This window comes from Antrostomus carolinensis, unplaced genomic scaffold (assembly GCF_000700745.2).
Source record: "Antrostomus carolinensis isolate BGI_N321 unplaced genomic scaffold, ASM70074v2 scaffold47171, whole genome shotgun sequence".
Taxonomy (NCBI): Eukaryota; Metazoa; Chordata; class Aves; order Caprimulgiformes; family Caprimulgidae; genus Antrostomus; species Antrostomus carolinensis.
Window position 1 is genome coordinate 1,220 of NW_010294390.1, and position 15,067 is coordinate 16,286.

The 15,067-nt window shown below is 36.0% G+C and overlaps 1 protein-coding gene across 1 annotated transcript; it reads left to right on the top strand.

The window, feature by feature from the left end:
• Positions 1-821: 821 nt before the first annotated feature.
• On the top strand, positions 822-10,365 carry LOC104532406 (ubiquitin carboxyl-terminal hydrolase 25-like; the record flags this gene model as incomplete). The annotated part of the gene is made up of 6 exons (XM_010177607.1): positions 822-1,000; positions 1,824-1,902; positions 3,719-3,798; positions 8,334-8,457; positions 9,127-9,322; positions 9,769-10,365. Coding segments are annotated over 6 exons (831 nt in total), but the record flags the coding sequence as incomplete, so codon positions are not given.
• Between the last annotated feature and the right edge of the window lie 4,702 nt (positions 10,366-15,067).

The window sequence follows — 15,067 nt, forward strand, 5'->3', positions numbered from 1 at the left end:
GTTTCAAGATTTAGTGTTAACAAACAATCTGATCACCTCCCTATTTTGAGAGATAAATTATGGAACATATTAACATGTCACCATTTTTCTAATTATTGTTGATCTTGTTCATGCTGTATAGTTTCAGTGAATAAAATCTAATGAACATAACAGATGATGTTCATTAAAATCTAATGTGCTGGCAAAGCTGGAAAAGTAAACACTTCTGATGACCCCTAAGGTTGATCTGAAATGTTCAGTGAGGACTCTGTCTTGCCTTATAGGAGACTAGTACTATTTGTATTGAAGTATTGTTTTCTGTAGGAATCCCACAGTTTTATTTTTGTTGAAAGAAGTTTTCCATTCTTAGTGTTTCCAAATTCATGCATGTTTATTAAACTTTCTGTAGAATTTTTCTTTCATGTATTTGCATTTTAACTATGTATTAAAGGTACTTTTTTTTACCTTAGGAAATTTTAGAATATTCCTTTAAGTAAAGTGTCTGAAATCTTATAGTGCTTTTGAACTGTAAATGCTTAAAGAGATGTGTCTACAGATTGGATAAACTTTCTGTCAGGGAGACATAGCATAGGATTGGGGCTACTTTTGAAATAAGATTTGGGATTTTGGCAGGCTTAGTTGGGGAGAAACAGGAACTACTTTTTTTTTTTTTTTTTTTTTTTACACATAGTGCAGACTTGTCATGAGGGTGGAGTGTAGAATTATTAAAAAATTATTTTGTAAGCAAAAACCCATAGGACATGGATTATCCTATTTAGTGTCTGTGATGTTTTAAGAGTTAAAAGCCAGGAAGAATAATATATATTTTTAAAATTATTTAGGCAATTAAATTGGAATACACTCGTCTGCTAAAATTAGCCCAGGAAGATCCACCACCTGAATGTGACTACCGTTTGCGTCATGCAATTGTTTACTTCATCCAAAACCAGGCACCAAAGAAGATAATTGAGAGAACATTACTGGAACAGTTTGGAGATCACAATCTTAGCTTTGATGAAAGGTAATAAGATCTATGTGTCTCATTTCCCTTGTTTGTGAACGTTCTCTGATGGGTGGAGACACCTCTTCATATTCAGATAGTGGACGTAAAAGAGAGAAGGGTAGTGTGTGTGTTTGACTTTATCTTCTAGTTAATAGCTTCTGAGTAAATATATAAAAATTACCATCTTTATAAAAATCTTCATAAAAAGAGTAAACAAGAAGTTGGTTTCTGTTGTTATGAAATAAGGAGAAATACTCAGTGTTGCTCATAATTTTGCACATAGATTTCTGTACCTTCTTTCAAAACACTGTGTGAAGATGTGTAGTTTGCATTCTTCACTGCCCTGAAAGCCAGCAGTAGACAGCAAAACCTTGCAAGATATATGGGTAACTTACTAGAATGCAAGACAATGTCTCTTTTCCACTCGAAATTCCATATATTTACTTACTTAAAGAAATAAATAAGTTGAAAGGTAGAGAATATTAGTCTGATTTCTGCATAGTGAATAGTCCTCTAATGTTACTTTTGCACAGTAAATATTGGAGTGTTTCAAACCATCTGAACTTTAAATTAAAAAGAAATTCTGAGCAATGTGTCAATTTAGCAAAATAAAACAATAAGTAATTCTTAAATAGCATAGGTCTCCGTCACATGTAATTCTAAAGTATGCCCTCTCCTGCTGATTATACCATGCAGAATAAAAAGCACATTTTCCACAGTGCTTTCATACGGTTTTGCATAAGGCTGTAGCTTATACTGTTTGAGGCTGTTGTCTTTGTATAGATAATATCCTTTGCAAATTTCCAGTAATCTTCCATGATTTCTTGTTGCTTTTTATAAGGTGCCGTAACATAATGAAGGTTGCTCAAGCTAAACTTGAAATGATAAAGCCAGATGAAGTAAACATGGAGGAATATGAGGTTAGTATTTCTTATGCGTTAAATTATACTGTAACATGAAATAGTTATCAGTAAGCTGAATTTTATCTTCACAAACTTCTTCTTGTCTTACACTAAGAAGTTAAAACTGGTTATTGAAAGACCATTTATTTGTGGGAATGCTGCTCTGACCTAGTGATCTAAAGCTGTTTATTCCACATCTGTAATTCCAATGACTTGAGTCATAAATAAACGTCAAGTTTGAGTCTGTCCTTACTCCTTAACGTGTCTCAACGTCACTAACAGTATTTCATAATTTATTGCCATATGAGCCAACTGGCTTTCTCTAGGTCAGAAACAGATAGCAGTGAAGGGAGTGAGAGTGGTCTAAGCCCAGCCTTGCACATCTTGAGAACTGGGTCACAGGCTCAGTCACATTTGTGCTTTTCCTTCAACTGTCTCTGCAACCATTCCCATTTTCTTATGAGCACCAGATTCTTTTGTTTGACAAGACCATGCATAACCAGTTTATGCATTTAATTTTTCCTCCTGCACTATTTAGAAAAACTTGAAAAGAAGAGCAAATCGCAGACATTAAATAATGACTAATAATTAATCTTGTATTTAAAGCTAAGTCTGTAGCTGGTTTTACAACATCAATTTCAGCTCTGCATAATGCTGTTTGTTAAGGCTTCTGAACAGGGGATACTTATGTCCTAGGCAGATTCCAGTGCACTATTTAAACCTCATTGTTATGCTTGTAGGTCTAAACAGCTTGTTCAGGAAGACTATGGGAGTAATCTTCCCCTCAACAAACAAAACGAAAAATAATTACTTGTCATTTCTCATTAGCAATGCCTACTACATTACAGTGTGCTGCCCCTGGCCTGTGAGGGGAAAGGACTCTCAGTGGGATTTCTGTTGCAGTTTTTAGGCTGTGCAAGAATCAATATCTTACCATCTTCTGAATGGCCTTGCACAAGTAGAATAAACAATTCTGGACTTAGCTTTAAGAGTGAAGGAGTGAGTATTTTCTATTCCCCTGCAGATATGTGCCACTTTTTTAGCTCCTGAGGCAGATAGTTGGTGGTTTTTCCAAAGATTGTATCAGTATTTGTCCGATATAGTGAATTGGCATTTCATGGACCTTTTCTTCTGCTCTTTGTGTTGAATCTATAAGTGTCTGTGTGTTATGTTATACTATCCCTTATTTTATCTTTAATAAACACTTGAAAGTTGTCTACTAACCAACTGCAGTGAAAGCACCTTTTTCACTTAGAGCATTTACCTGTAAAGTGTACTAGTAGTCACTTTGTATAAGTGGCAGTGCAGTATGGCAAACGTTTTGCTCCAATGTAAGTATCTCCGCAGCCTGAATTGTATATGGGTTTTTTGTCACTTCCAGTGTAATGTCCAGGCTTTTTCTATGTCATTCTTATATTCAAAGTTAAGCTTAATATTTAGTGTATGAAAAACCTTTCTAATGCTTTCTAAGTTAATAATTGAGAGTAATGTAGGGAAGAAGAAAAGGCTATTAGCTTCTCAACTCATTTTGAGAAGGAGATCTCATATAATTCTGACTGTGATTCTCCAAAGATGCTTTGTGTTCCTTTCAAATGGTAATGCATTATTTAAAAATAATCTAATTTAGAAATATTTTAGGTATTTAAGAATTTTCTTTTTATTGAGGGAGTGGGGATGCAGGTGACCTTTCCCATGTGCAAGCTTACTAGAAGTCCTTAGCACTTATAGTGAGTAATCAGCACTAAATATAGTGTGTGTTGGAAAAAAATAAAAAATAAAAAAATTATATTTCATGTTTGTTGTTGAAATTCTATATACCCTTTCTTATATGCAGAGATGGCATCGAGACTATAGACATTTCAGGGAAACAACCATGTTTCTCATGGTAGGATTGGAGTTTTTCCAAAAAAAGAGGTAAGTGGTAGTATAGAACTCAAATGTGGTAGAGCAATTTGAAGGCAAAATGTAATATTGATAAGTAAAGCCATTTTTAAAATTAAGAATTGTTTAATGTGTTCATTTTATTTAACCAGTTATTCTGTCCATTAATGTCTTCAGTCTTGCATCTACTTCAAAGCTTCCCACAGCTTCCTATTCTTAATCTCCTTTTCTTCTTTCCATATCAAGCCATGTACTCTTTTAAAACCACACTCCACATGCACCTGTATTCCTCCTTCTCTCCTAATCTAAGTGCTCTGGGAATCCCTCAGGCATAAAAATCTTTCCTTTGTGGCACCACACATACACATAACATTTATCTGCTTTTGTCAGCAATCACAATAGTCAGGTCCCCGTCTTATCCATCTTTTCATTGGGTCTTCCCACAGAAGCAGTGTTGCCTTCTGCATTGTCTGAGACAAAATTCCACCTGTGATGGGCTTTAAAGGTCACAAGAAAATAACATTTGAGGAAAACTATCATGTGTAACTATCGGAGTTGTAGCTGATTCTTCTTAGCTCCGTGAAGCAATAGTGATTCATTCCCTTCTCTTTTCCAACCAAGTCAGGGATTGTGGCTATATAAAATTGGTGATATTTACGTATTACTACAGCTAAAACGTATACTCTGATCTACTACATGCAACAAGGATGGTGATTACAGTGTAAATGCCTCAGAGAGTCTTCAAAACAGAATTGTTCAAAACTGCCTCTTCCTCCCATACCCAGCCAGAGGAACAAAATTATTAGCTGCAAAATATCCAGTGGCTGACATCTGTTGTATGAAAATTGAGCTATTGCATGATACACATTTTTGACTGTGAAAACAATTCTGCAGTCAATCAAAGATCTTTCCTATATAATGCAGTAGGTAGGGGGATTATAGTGGGAATTGTACTTAATTCTGTGTGTTTATGTTGCGTAGTAAATTGCTTCGTATTTCTCTTTCTTGTCTTGTATGCTCCCAAACAAGAAAGGCCCCAAACAAAACAGGAAATTTTTTTGGAAAAAAAACTGCCTTCTCTTTGTGACAAGCTACATCTTTGTATAGGGTTATGAGCCCATAGTCTTGTTTTGTCTTCTGGTTGTGAGTGTGTAATAAATAGTACATTCTGAAAAAGAAACTCTAGTATTCCTTGATCCCTTAAGGAGGCAAAAATGTCACAGGCATCAGTGTGGTATATAGGAACCCTCCTTGTTACCTCTGTATTTCATGCATGCTCTAAACATGCAGACAGGAGTGGAACATCTTCAAGTTCCTTGGCACTGGGAGTCCAGGATGGCACCTTCAACTGCAAAATACCAGTTTTTCCACTAATCCACTTCTTACCATAATATATTCTGATTATGCCAGGAGGAGGGAGGGAAGCATAGGTTTCTGCTCTGTGCTGAACAGCAGTTTTGGTATAGTTTTCCATTATTTACATTAATTTTCAAAATTAATGTGAGGCATTTGTTACCAAATATCTTTGTAATTTAGAAAACAAGCCTATAATGACCAATCTTAGACTCTGATATTGGTCAGAAATAAAAAAATACAAGATTATCAGACTCCTCTAAGATCCAAACAAGTGTAGCATTCATTCCCTTTGGCAAGAAATGCAATTTCATAAATGTTTCAAGAGTTATTTAATATGAGGACAGTAAGACTAGGATTAAGCACATGCAGAGGATGAACGAGGCTCTGGGTATCCATTGACCTACTCTAAAGAAATCTGTTGCAATTACGCACCTGTGCTTCAGCTCCAGGAGATATTTATTGAGGATCTCATCTCTAGAGGGCAGTACTATCATCCATATTCTGCAAACTAGGCTAAATTGATGAGCTCTTCCAATTCCCTTATTAACACTGAAATAATAAAAATGTAACTTTTAAAATATTTATGAAAACTTAGCATTTCATAATGGAAATACTACCTTCATCAGCAAAACTGTTTTGAGCCTTTTCTTCAGAAACTCATTTCCCTCAGTCAACCAGCTTTTGTTAGTTTAATAAAACTATTTGGTACCTAAGAGCACTCAGTCTCTAGATGGAGCCAAAAATTGGCCTTTATCCAGGTAGTCTGATTTCCTTAAATAATTGTGCTGTGCTGAACAAACACAAAATGAACATTAAAGAAGTAGTTTGGTGTATCTTTTTCTCCTCTGTGTAGCTTACTTTGATAGGTCGTGGTGCTGGAGCATGTCACATGCAAGACTGCATTTGAAGGCGCACAGGAAACAACAGTTTCTTAGTACTACTGAAAATCACCTTATGCTGAGCACTGGGAAGTCCTGCCTACTTTCAGTGGTCACTCATGAACCCTTATGGTGATTGACAAGGCCCTCTTTTAATTGCAGGTGGAGAATTAAAGGGTCTTTCAGGCATATCTCCTCAGACTGTACTATAGAGTAGGAGCCCTCTATGGCTGAGATGAATGCAGCCAGCTAATGAACATTGGCAGGAGTTTTAGCTGCAGCTCGCTCTTGTGGTGCTAATTGAAAAGTGAACAAACCATAGACCTTAGCAGTCGCCTTTCAGGTTTCTTGTGAAGCAAATACAGTTTTTCAGTTTTAAATTGAAATGCCTTTTTCAAAGCAGTGCTAAAATTTAGCCAGCCTGTGCTTTCTGTATCTTTTCCAGGGCTTAGACCCAGTGAGCTCCCTAATTCTGTGAGCATCTTCAATGATTTTAGGCATAGGCTTCATAGGCTGGAGCTTATATGCACTTCACGTGTGAAGAGGCAGAATCTATTTTCTAATTGACACTGTAACTGCATTCCTCAGACTCTCAGGATATATAAGGACTCTGAGCTTGGACATACAGTAATGATGATTTAAAATAGCTTGCTTTGCTGTTAGATGGCACTAAGGTTGTTTCAGGGAAAGGTCACACAACTAGGGGAAGGAGCAGGGAGAGAGGGACTGGGAATAAGGCCACTACTAGCAGCAAATTTATGATTTTGATCAACTGAGTTATTGATACTGTAATTTCAACCTGCAGTTTCACAAATAGCTGAACTAAGAACAGAAAGAGAGAAGGTCCTACTCCGCTGGCTTTATATCCAGCAATTCCAGTTCCTTGCAATCACCTCCCCTTTCCTCCTACAAGTTTTCTGCTATAGGGTCAGTTTTGTTGGTGGTCAGTGATGTGAAGAGTTTTCATGGGTGGGAGAAATGGACTTGAGGAGTGGGTAATATGACTTCTTTTAAACAAAGCATGGCTTTGTATTTTGAGGACAAAAAGTTGGAAAACAGTACCTGTACTTGCAATGTAGTAATTACTTAAGCAATAAATATTTAGAATTGCAAGGGACTATGAGCAGATCTGATGGTGGAAGAAATGACTTCACAGTAGATTCTGAAATTATGGTGTTGGGTTTCATCTTGTTCTTCTAAACAAGGGTAGTAGAAGGCAAAGCTTTAAGGAACCATTGCTCTTTCAAGTAGCCTTTTCCCTTCTTTTTATGTTGTCTCATTGGGAGGCATTACTGTAAATCTTGAGTTTGTCTGCTTTGGAAAATTATGATGTGCATTTTTTCAGGTAAGCCTTGTGTGTGCTCACACATAATTTTTAGCCATTTTTAGTAGTTTGGTGGTTTGGTTTTGGTAGTTTAAACCTTAACCATGACCACGTGTTCTCAGTAGGAGTGTGGGCACAATGTACTGTTCCTCTGACCACTCTGTTAGGAAATTTCTCTTTCTAGATTTTTTTGTGTGAATAAAAATGAGATTTCGAACTGCTTGTTTTTAGGGTAGCTGCCTGAACTGCTTTCGGTGGCTGTGTCTCATAACTAGGTTTCTGTAAGTCAGAGAATTAACAATTTAAGAAGTTTGCTGGAAATGGTATGCAGCAGTGTGAGAGGAGATTATGTGCGTGAAGGGATCTCTGATTATTAAATGTTAGGTTCTTAGGTCCTCTGTTACTTGTCCTTTATCAGTTAGGCTTGTATTTATCTTCTACATTTAGATTAAAGACAGAAATATCAACAGTCTAATGGCACTTCTGCTTTTGAAATGCTGTTGTGGCTTTTCCCATTACTTTAGACTTCAGTTATTTGGAAGAATTTACAGTTAGTGAGGCTAAAAATTCAGTTTATTTTTTTAGGAATAAGGTAACAGCTTTAAACCTTATTTGCTAAGGTGTAGAATGCTATCAAGGTGTATATGGCAACAGAAGCTCAAGCCTAGAGTGACATAAATGCATGCAGGAAAAATTAAGCTTTCATTTCACTCAAGGCTAATCCAAAGCTATTTTTGAAGTGAGTGAAATTATATCCATTGGTTTCAGTGAGCTTTGGATCAGACTTCATATGCAAGTGATCTAACATGATAATAAAACAAATTGTTCTAATGTGCATAAAAGATGAAATTGTGTGGTAGAAGAAACATTATGAAGAGATTGGTGGGGTGGGGTAGATTTACAGTCAATCAAGTCAAGTGAGCTGTCCTTTGAAGAGCGCAGTAGTTAGCTTGAAACAGACGGTACCTGGATGTTGCATCTAATGTTTTTGTTTCTTTACTTTACTTCAGCTATATGGAAGCCTTGCTCTACCTTATCTATGCTTACCAGAATAACAAAGAACTCTTGTCCAAAGGCCCGTACAGAGGCCATGATGAAGAGCTGATATCTCACTACAGACGAGAATGTTTGCTAGTAAGTGAAGGGTGAAGTATGTTTCCAAAAGTTGAACTTGCTGCATACCTTTAAGAACATTAATTAGTAGAAAAGTGTTGCCATCATGTAAATCAAAACCAACCAAAAACCCCTTTCATTAACAGGTTAATACTTAGACTTGTGTAAGGAAAAAAGGCAAAAGTAAGAAGGATTGATTATTCCATTTTTTTGGAATAATCAATCATCTTTATGATTGTAAATTGTGTGCTCGTTGCCATTGTGTCCAAGCTAGGTAGGAACAACAGCTGACAGTGTTGGTGAGCAGAGTCACCCTGCTGCCACAGTTTGATGGGGAGACAAATAATGGAAAAGCCATCATCACGAAACAAGGTGGTTTTTTCCTTTGTTATGTTTCTTTTAGCAGTTGTGAGAAAAGCATGTGATAGGACCTCAGTCTTAAAAAGAACAGCTGTGAAGATTGAGTTGGCAGGTATCACATGAAGTGGCTTGAGGAATAGCACAAGATCAAATGGTTTTATAGAGTTATGCATCATTGCTGTAAATGTTAAAGTACAACTGTGGTTAATACAAATTACCAGGTAGCTTTGTAAGGAACACTGTGCTTTGAAACAAACAGAAACTGATGCATGGTAGGATGTGAAATGCTGTATACTTAAAGGCTTTCCTTTTTTATGGTGGTTTATGAAGAAACTAAATGAACATGCTGCAGCGCTGTTTGAATCAGGAGATGATCAGGAAGTAAATAATGGCCTGATCATTATGAATGAGCTTATTGTCCCATGTTTGCCATTACTACTGGTGGATGAAATGGAAGAAAAAGATATTGTTGCTGTGGAAGATATGAGAAACCGTTGGTGTTCCTATCTTGGACAAGAAATGGAACGTAAGTCATTTATTCATTAAGGTAAAAGGCCCTTGTGCACCTTTTTTGTAAATGTGATGTTTTCAGTATCTTGAATTGAGCTGTATATTTTGTTCCCTGCTAATGTATTTTGAGCTACCTGGACTTTTGAATAATCCTGTATACATTTAAATAAACCGTTTTTCCATGTATTACACTGGGTTATTAGGCCTTAAAGGAAATGTCCTTTTTGAATAGAAAAACATTCATGTTGTTAGACCATCTGAAGGGGCGTTTACATTATCATCTTACTAGGGATTGGTATGTCCTAATTACTGCTGGCAGTCCCGAAGAAAGTGGATTATTCCAAGTGAAACTTCTCCTCTTCCCACCCACCAATAAAAAAAAAAAAAGTCAGTGTTGGGCAGAAAAAGAATTCCACATGCAGACATAAATGCTTATGTTTGTTTTTCTTGTTTTATTTGCAGCTAACTTGCAAGAAAAGCTGACAGATTTCCTGCCAAAACTGCTAGATTGTTCTACAGAGATTAAAGGTTTCAACGACCCGCCAAAGTTACCCTCCTACTCCACACACGAACTGTGTGAAAGATACGCCCGAATTATGTTGTCACTCAGTCGAACTCCAGCTGATGGAAGATAAATTCTGCAACCTTCCTGAGCACATTGTATAAACTTTTTTAGTTCTTAAACCTTGCCTTCCTGTCACAGGGTTTGCTTGTTGCTGCTATAGTTTTTAACTTTTTTATTTTAATAACTGCAAAAGAGAAATGACTGTACAAACTTTAGCCAGACTGCAAACAATTAAAGCTGAGAATCGCATGGCACTCAGTCATTTCAGCCAGAATTGATGCAACATGCAAGTCTGATCATTATGGCAAAACTGCTTTTTTTGCCACTTATCTGTTTCAGTATTACTTTGCTTTTATCTTAAGATCCTTTACTTTATCAACAGCTGTCTGGATCATTTTGTGACTGCAACTACTTTAAGTGTCCAGTGCTGTGTAAATACATGGTACTTGATAGCTTGTAAATGAATTGAAAGAATAAAGTTTTATTTATGGCTACTTCTGTGTTTGCAAGCAGATACCTTGTATATTAATTAGTGTAAAATACGGGTATTTTTAGAAGAATTAACATATATTGATGGTTTAATCAATTTTATAGAGAAGGTTCTTCAGGATTTATGGCCAGTTTAATTACAGGTAGTCAGAGATTACTGTATGTGAATATATTGAAAAACTGTCACAGTATTATACGCTATGGTTTTTTGTATATTCTTTACTGATCTGTATGATACTGCACCTGAAAACTTTTGTGTGTGTGTGTGGCCATGCCAAGTCTTTTCTGATAGTAGGGACTGGCTTCTGAAGCAAAACAATAATGGCACTTTCCTTCTATTCTTAGGAAAAAGAAAAAAAAAAAAAGTTATTTTCAGTAGAAATATATTACATCCTCTGAGCAAAATTTCTAGAAATTTATTTAAGTACAGGAAATAAAGGTTTAAAAACCATGGAATTGATGAAGTTTAAGAAATAATCAATTTTTAAAAATTGGTATTTTAGTTATGTAAGTGACCAGAAATAAAACCTTACAATAATTCATTACTTGAAATGGGTTGCTGTTGTTGCAACAGAGTATCTCAGAAATCTTTTATCTGTCCTAATTAAATTTCTGTTGGAAGTGAACGAAAACATCTATAGGGCTTGTTTTATAGAACATGAAATTCTGTCTGGTTTTAATGAAGAAACTTAATTACTTTGTGGAAGAAGAAATTTAATGCGTCCTTAGGTTATCCTGCTAACGTGACACTATTTTGATTCTTACTTTATTTTATAGAGAACTTTTTGTGCTAGAACAGTAAAATATGTGAATATTTGTTTGTATGTTTTTATTGGAGCGGCTCTCAACTTTTAATTACAGGCTTTCAAGTGGTGTTTATTTGAATATCTGCTAATAAAAGGGAGGGGAGGAGTGGTTAAGTTCAGACCACCTAGAAATGTAGCAGAGACATAAATGTAGGCACCTCAAATGCCAGAAGAGGCAGAATTCAGTCCTAGTGTGTATCAGTCTTGAAATTTCTTTGCTCTTGAGAAATGCTGGATCACAATATACAGTGAATAGAGTGTGACCTTCAATTTAAAGTCTTTTTAGGGATGTTTTGTTTTTCAGTTTTCAATATTGGAATGCTTCATACTTTGTCAAACTATCTACTTATTTTATCAAAAATTTTTTAAAAAAGAATAGTGAACTCTTACAACTGCAGTACTACTAAGGAGCCTTTTTTTAGGTCTGAAATGATGTGGGAAAATACCACCTTTCAAGGAAAAAGATATGCATGCTATGAAAATGGTGAAGATGCATTTTAAAAGCTTTCACATTTTGCATCTGTTGCACTTTGATTTGAAACTCAAGAATATGCTTACTTAGCACTGTGTATTTTTAAACAAGGTTTTTAACAGATTAGACTTCTCATTTGCCATTTTCAATAATGGTAAAAACAACTAAAAGTGAAAGAGCAATTTTATTACTTTGCTAACAGGCTTTGAATTTGAATGTTTGTGAAAACTTTTAAGGAAAGCTCCTCTCTAACCCTGCAGAAGCCAGTTACCCTCATCATTTGTGTAATCTTCCATGACAAACACAGGGGAAAAGGCACTCTTTCTAAGGTAAAAGAGGAAGAAAGTATTTCACTTAGGAAGAATATTGGACATAGTTACATTCCAAGGAAGCAAGCAGGGCCAAGACTATTTGTTTCTTTTTGTTTCTTTTTTTTTTTTTTCCAGTTTCTTGAAGTACGAGAATAATCCATTGTAGTTTGTAGTACTGAAGATAAATATGTATTTCTTTGTGATGACTTGAATTTTTTAGTTGAACTGAGAAGGTCTGTCTAATAGAATAGAAACAGTTATGCATTTTACTATTTTAATATATTTTAAATATCTTGTTTGAATTTAAACCTTCATTTAAATCATTAAGGTACTATTTTGTCTTAAAAACCTTGATTTTTCACTGCAATAAGATAGCTGATAGCTTGGATTCACGATGCCTAGCACAAAACCTATACAAGTAACTGTGTAAGGTAGTAAATGGTACAGTTCATTTGGCTACCTAATAATCTGTGACTGAATTACCTAAGTAGATTTTTCTCTTCAGTATGGGAATAGTGAGATTTTTATCAACAGGATTTTTCAGTTTATAGAACATAAAAAGATTAAGGGAATTTAACCCAAATTCATCTACTAAATCACCTGCACCGTCAATTAAATGCAAGGGGTTTTGTTCTTTTTTTCCAGGTGTTGCTTCATACTGTGGAGGACCTTGAAGGCACTGCAGTCTTTCAGTTATGTGCCCTTTTTCTTCCCCCCACCTGTGTGTCTTTTTAGCTGACCTGTCAGCTGCACTTTAACTGATACTTTGGTAGTATCAAAAATCCTCTTGTTTCTAGTTAAAGCTGCCATAGCAGATCTGTTCCAGCCTAGCAGAAGACCATGAACAGCAGTAGAATTAATCTGAACAAGTTAAGAGGATTGATGGAGTCAATTTGTACCTCTTAGATGTGGTGAGACTAGACCTTCATTGCCGTGTCACTGTTGCTTTGTGTACAATTTGTACTTTAACTGCAGTGAATAACTGATGCAGTGAACAGGTTTGCTGTAGAAAACGTGAAGTATGAGCATAGTCAAAAGCATATGCTTCATGTTCAAGCATTAAAAAACCCCAAAATCTGATCATGTCTGTATTAAACATCTTTCACATTATTTTTAGGCTACTCCAGTATGTGTGTGAAGACTGCAGCTCCAGAAAGGTACAAACAGTAGCACGCAGGAAACAGTCTGATACTGTCCAACGAACGTAAAGGTCCATAAAGAGAGACAACGGTGGTTGATTTTGTTCTCCATTTTGTGCTATTTCCTTTTCTCAAAACCCAGTGAGTCCAAATGTCTGTGGGAAGCCTTCTATAACCACAGGTTTACAGGCTCCTGAGTACTTTTCTTGGAACTGCTCTGGTGTGTATGCCTGTGCAGGATCTGTGGGTCAAATAACACTGTCCATACGCATGCCATCTGGAAACCCAACATTTGAGAGCCTGAAATAGGAAGGATATGGATAGGTTTTTTTCTGTATAGTCTTTGGCACATTAAAAAAAAAAAAAAAGGTGAATAATTTGTTGGAGAATGACTTACTGAGCACTTCAGAAGCATGAGGGGTGTCTTGTGCACTGTATCCCAGCACTATCTCTCCAGGTTTATGAAGGCTATAGAGGCTGTTCCTGATGTTGAATAATCTTCACTTCAACATACCCTGATCCTTAGCTTTGAGTTATTAAAACTGCAGTCAAACATAAATTTTGGCAAAAAGCAGGTATGTCTTGCTGTGCTGGTTTAAGTTGGTATCTGTGCAGTCCCTACCCATAGCTGAGTTCTGTATCTAGGTATTTCCTGTCGCTCTTTGGGACTGTACCTTCTTCATTATCTGTGGTAAAGTTTTCTGAACCCATTTGTATTTCAGGAACATGCAGACAACAGGGAGAGAGCAATAATTCCTGTAGATTTCCTTCAAGAAACAAAACTTAATCTGTAACAGTGAAACTTAAGTTGAACTGTGGGCTAAGGACTTGGAAAACCTGTGGGAGCTTGTGGAGGGATTGGGGTTTTTTTATTATAGCTAATACAGAATCATAAGGTGGAGTGAATTACTGCATAAACATAGTAAACTTTTATGTGGATTTTTCAAGTAAGAAGTTTTAAGCAAAAGAAGTCAGTGTTAATGCAATTGGAAAAGCCTCATGCTTTCTTAGAGAACAGGTTGGAGAGTTAGGCTTTTCAGAGAAACCTTGATCTATGGAACTGAAATCTTGTAGCTTTTAATAGATCGAGGTAATACATTCTTGTAATCTGCTTATGAAGCTCTTTTTTGTTTAGAAAGATTCTTTAAGTTTTGCATCTCATGAAGCATATTTTTTAAAAACCAAAACAAATCAAAAAAGGACCAACCAAATTACCCCTCCCCACAAAATCAAACAACAAACCTGCTGTTCCTTGAGGGAGATAATATTGTTCTGAGAAGTCCAAGTTGAGTTTGGATGGTCAAAAGGCTGATTATCCTTTACCTTCCATGCTCACAGTTTATTTTGAATGAGTAAATTCTGTTTTGGAATACATACAATTTCCTTTTGAATTTCTGAAGGAAAATTTGTTACCTGTACAATGTTTGTTCAGTGCCTTTGAACATGAGATTAAGACCTGTCATTGTATTTGTCACAGACACTTTTCCCACTCTCAGCTGATGGTGATTTTACTTATGTGGTTGTTGCAAGGTTCTTGAACAGATGATTTCTCACTTCAGTATCCATCTGTAGGATGGAGTCCTCGGTGTACTTCGCATGTGAAGTTTTATTCTGCTATCTTTTAAGAACTGACTCTCCTTTTTCTTGGTCCTGTTTAATCCTGTTATTCAAATGCCTTGCACTGGGCAAGTAAAATGGTACTGATCTTGTTTGCCATGGTTCTTGTCTTTTCTACTGAAGATAGTGACATCTCTGTGTTATCTGGGCTTTTTGAGAGATATTGTGTAGTGCTTCGTGCTCTGTGAAATTAACTGAAATGGAAAGTGATGGAGTAAATTACCTGCGGTTGTAGTTGACAGAAAAGACCTATAATGCTGTTTTCTAATTAGCAACAAAATTAAATAATTTATCACTTGACACAGTGCCCCACAAGATTAGGAAAGCTGAGTATTTTTTCTAAGAAAATGGAAGCCACTAGG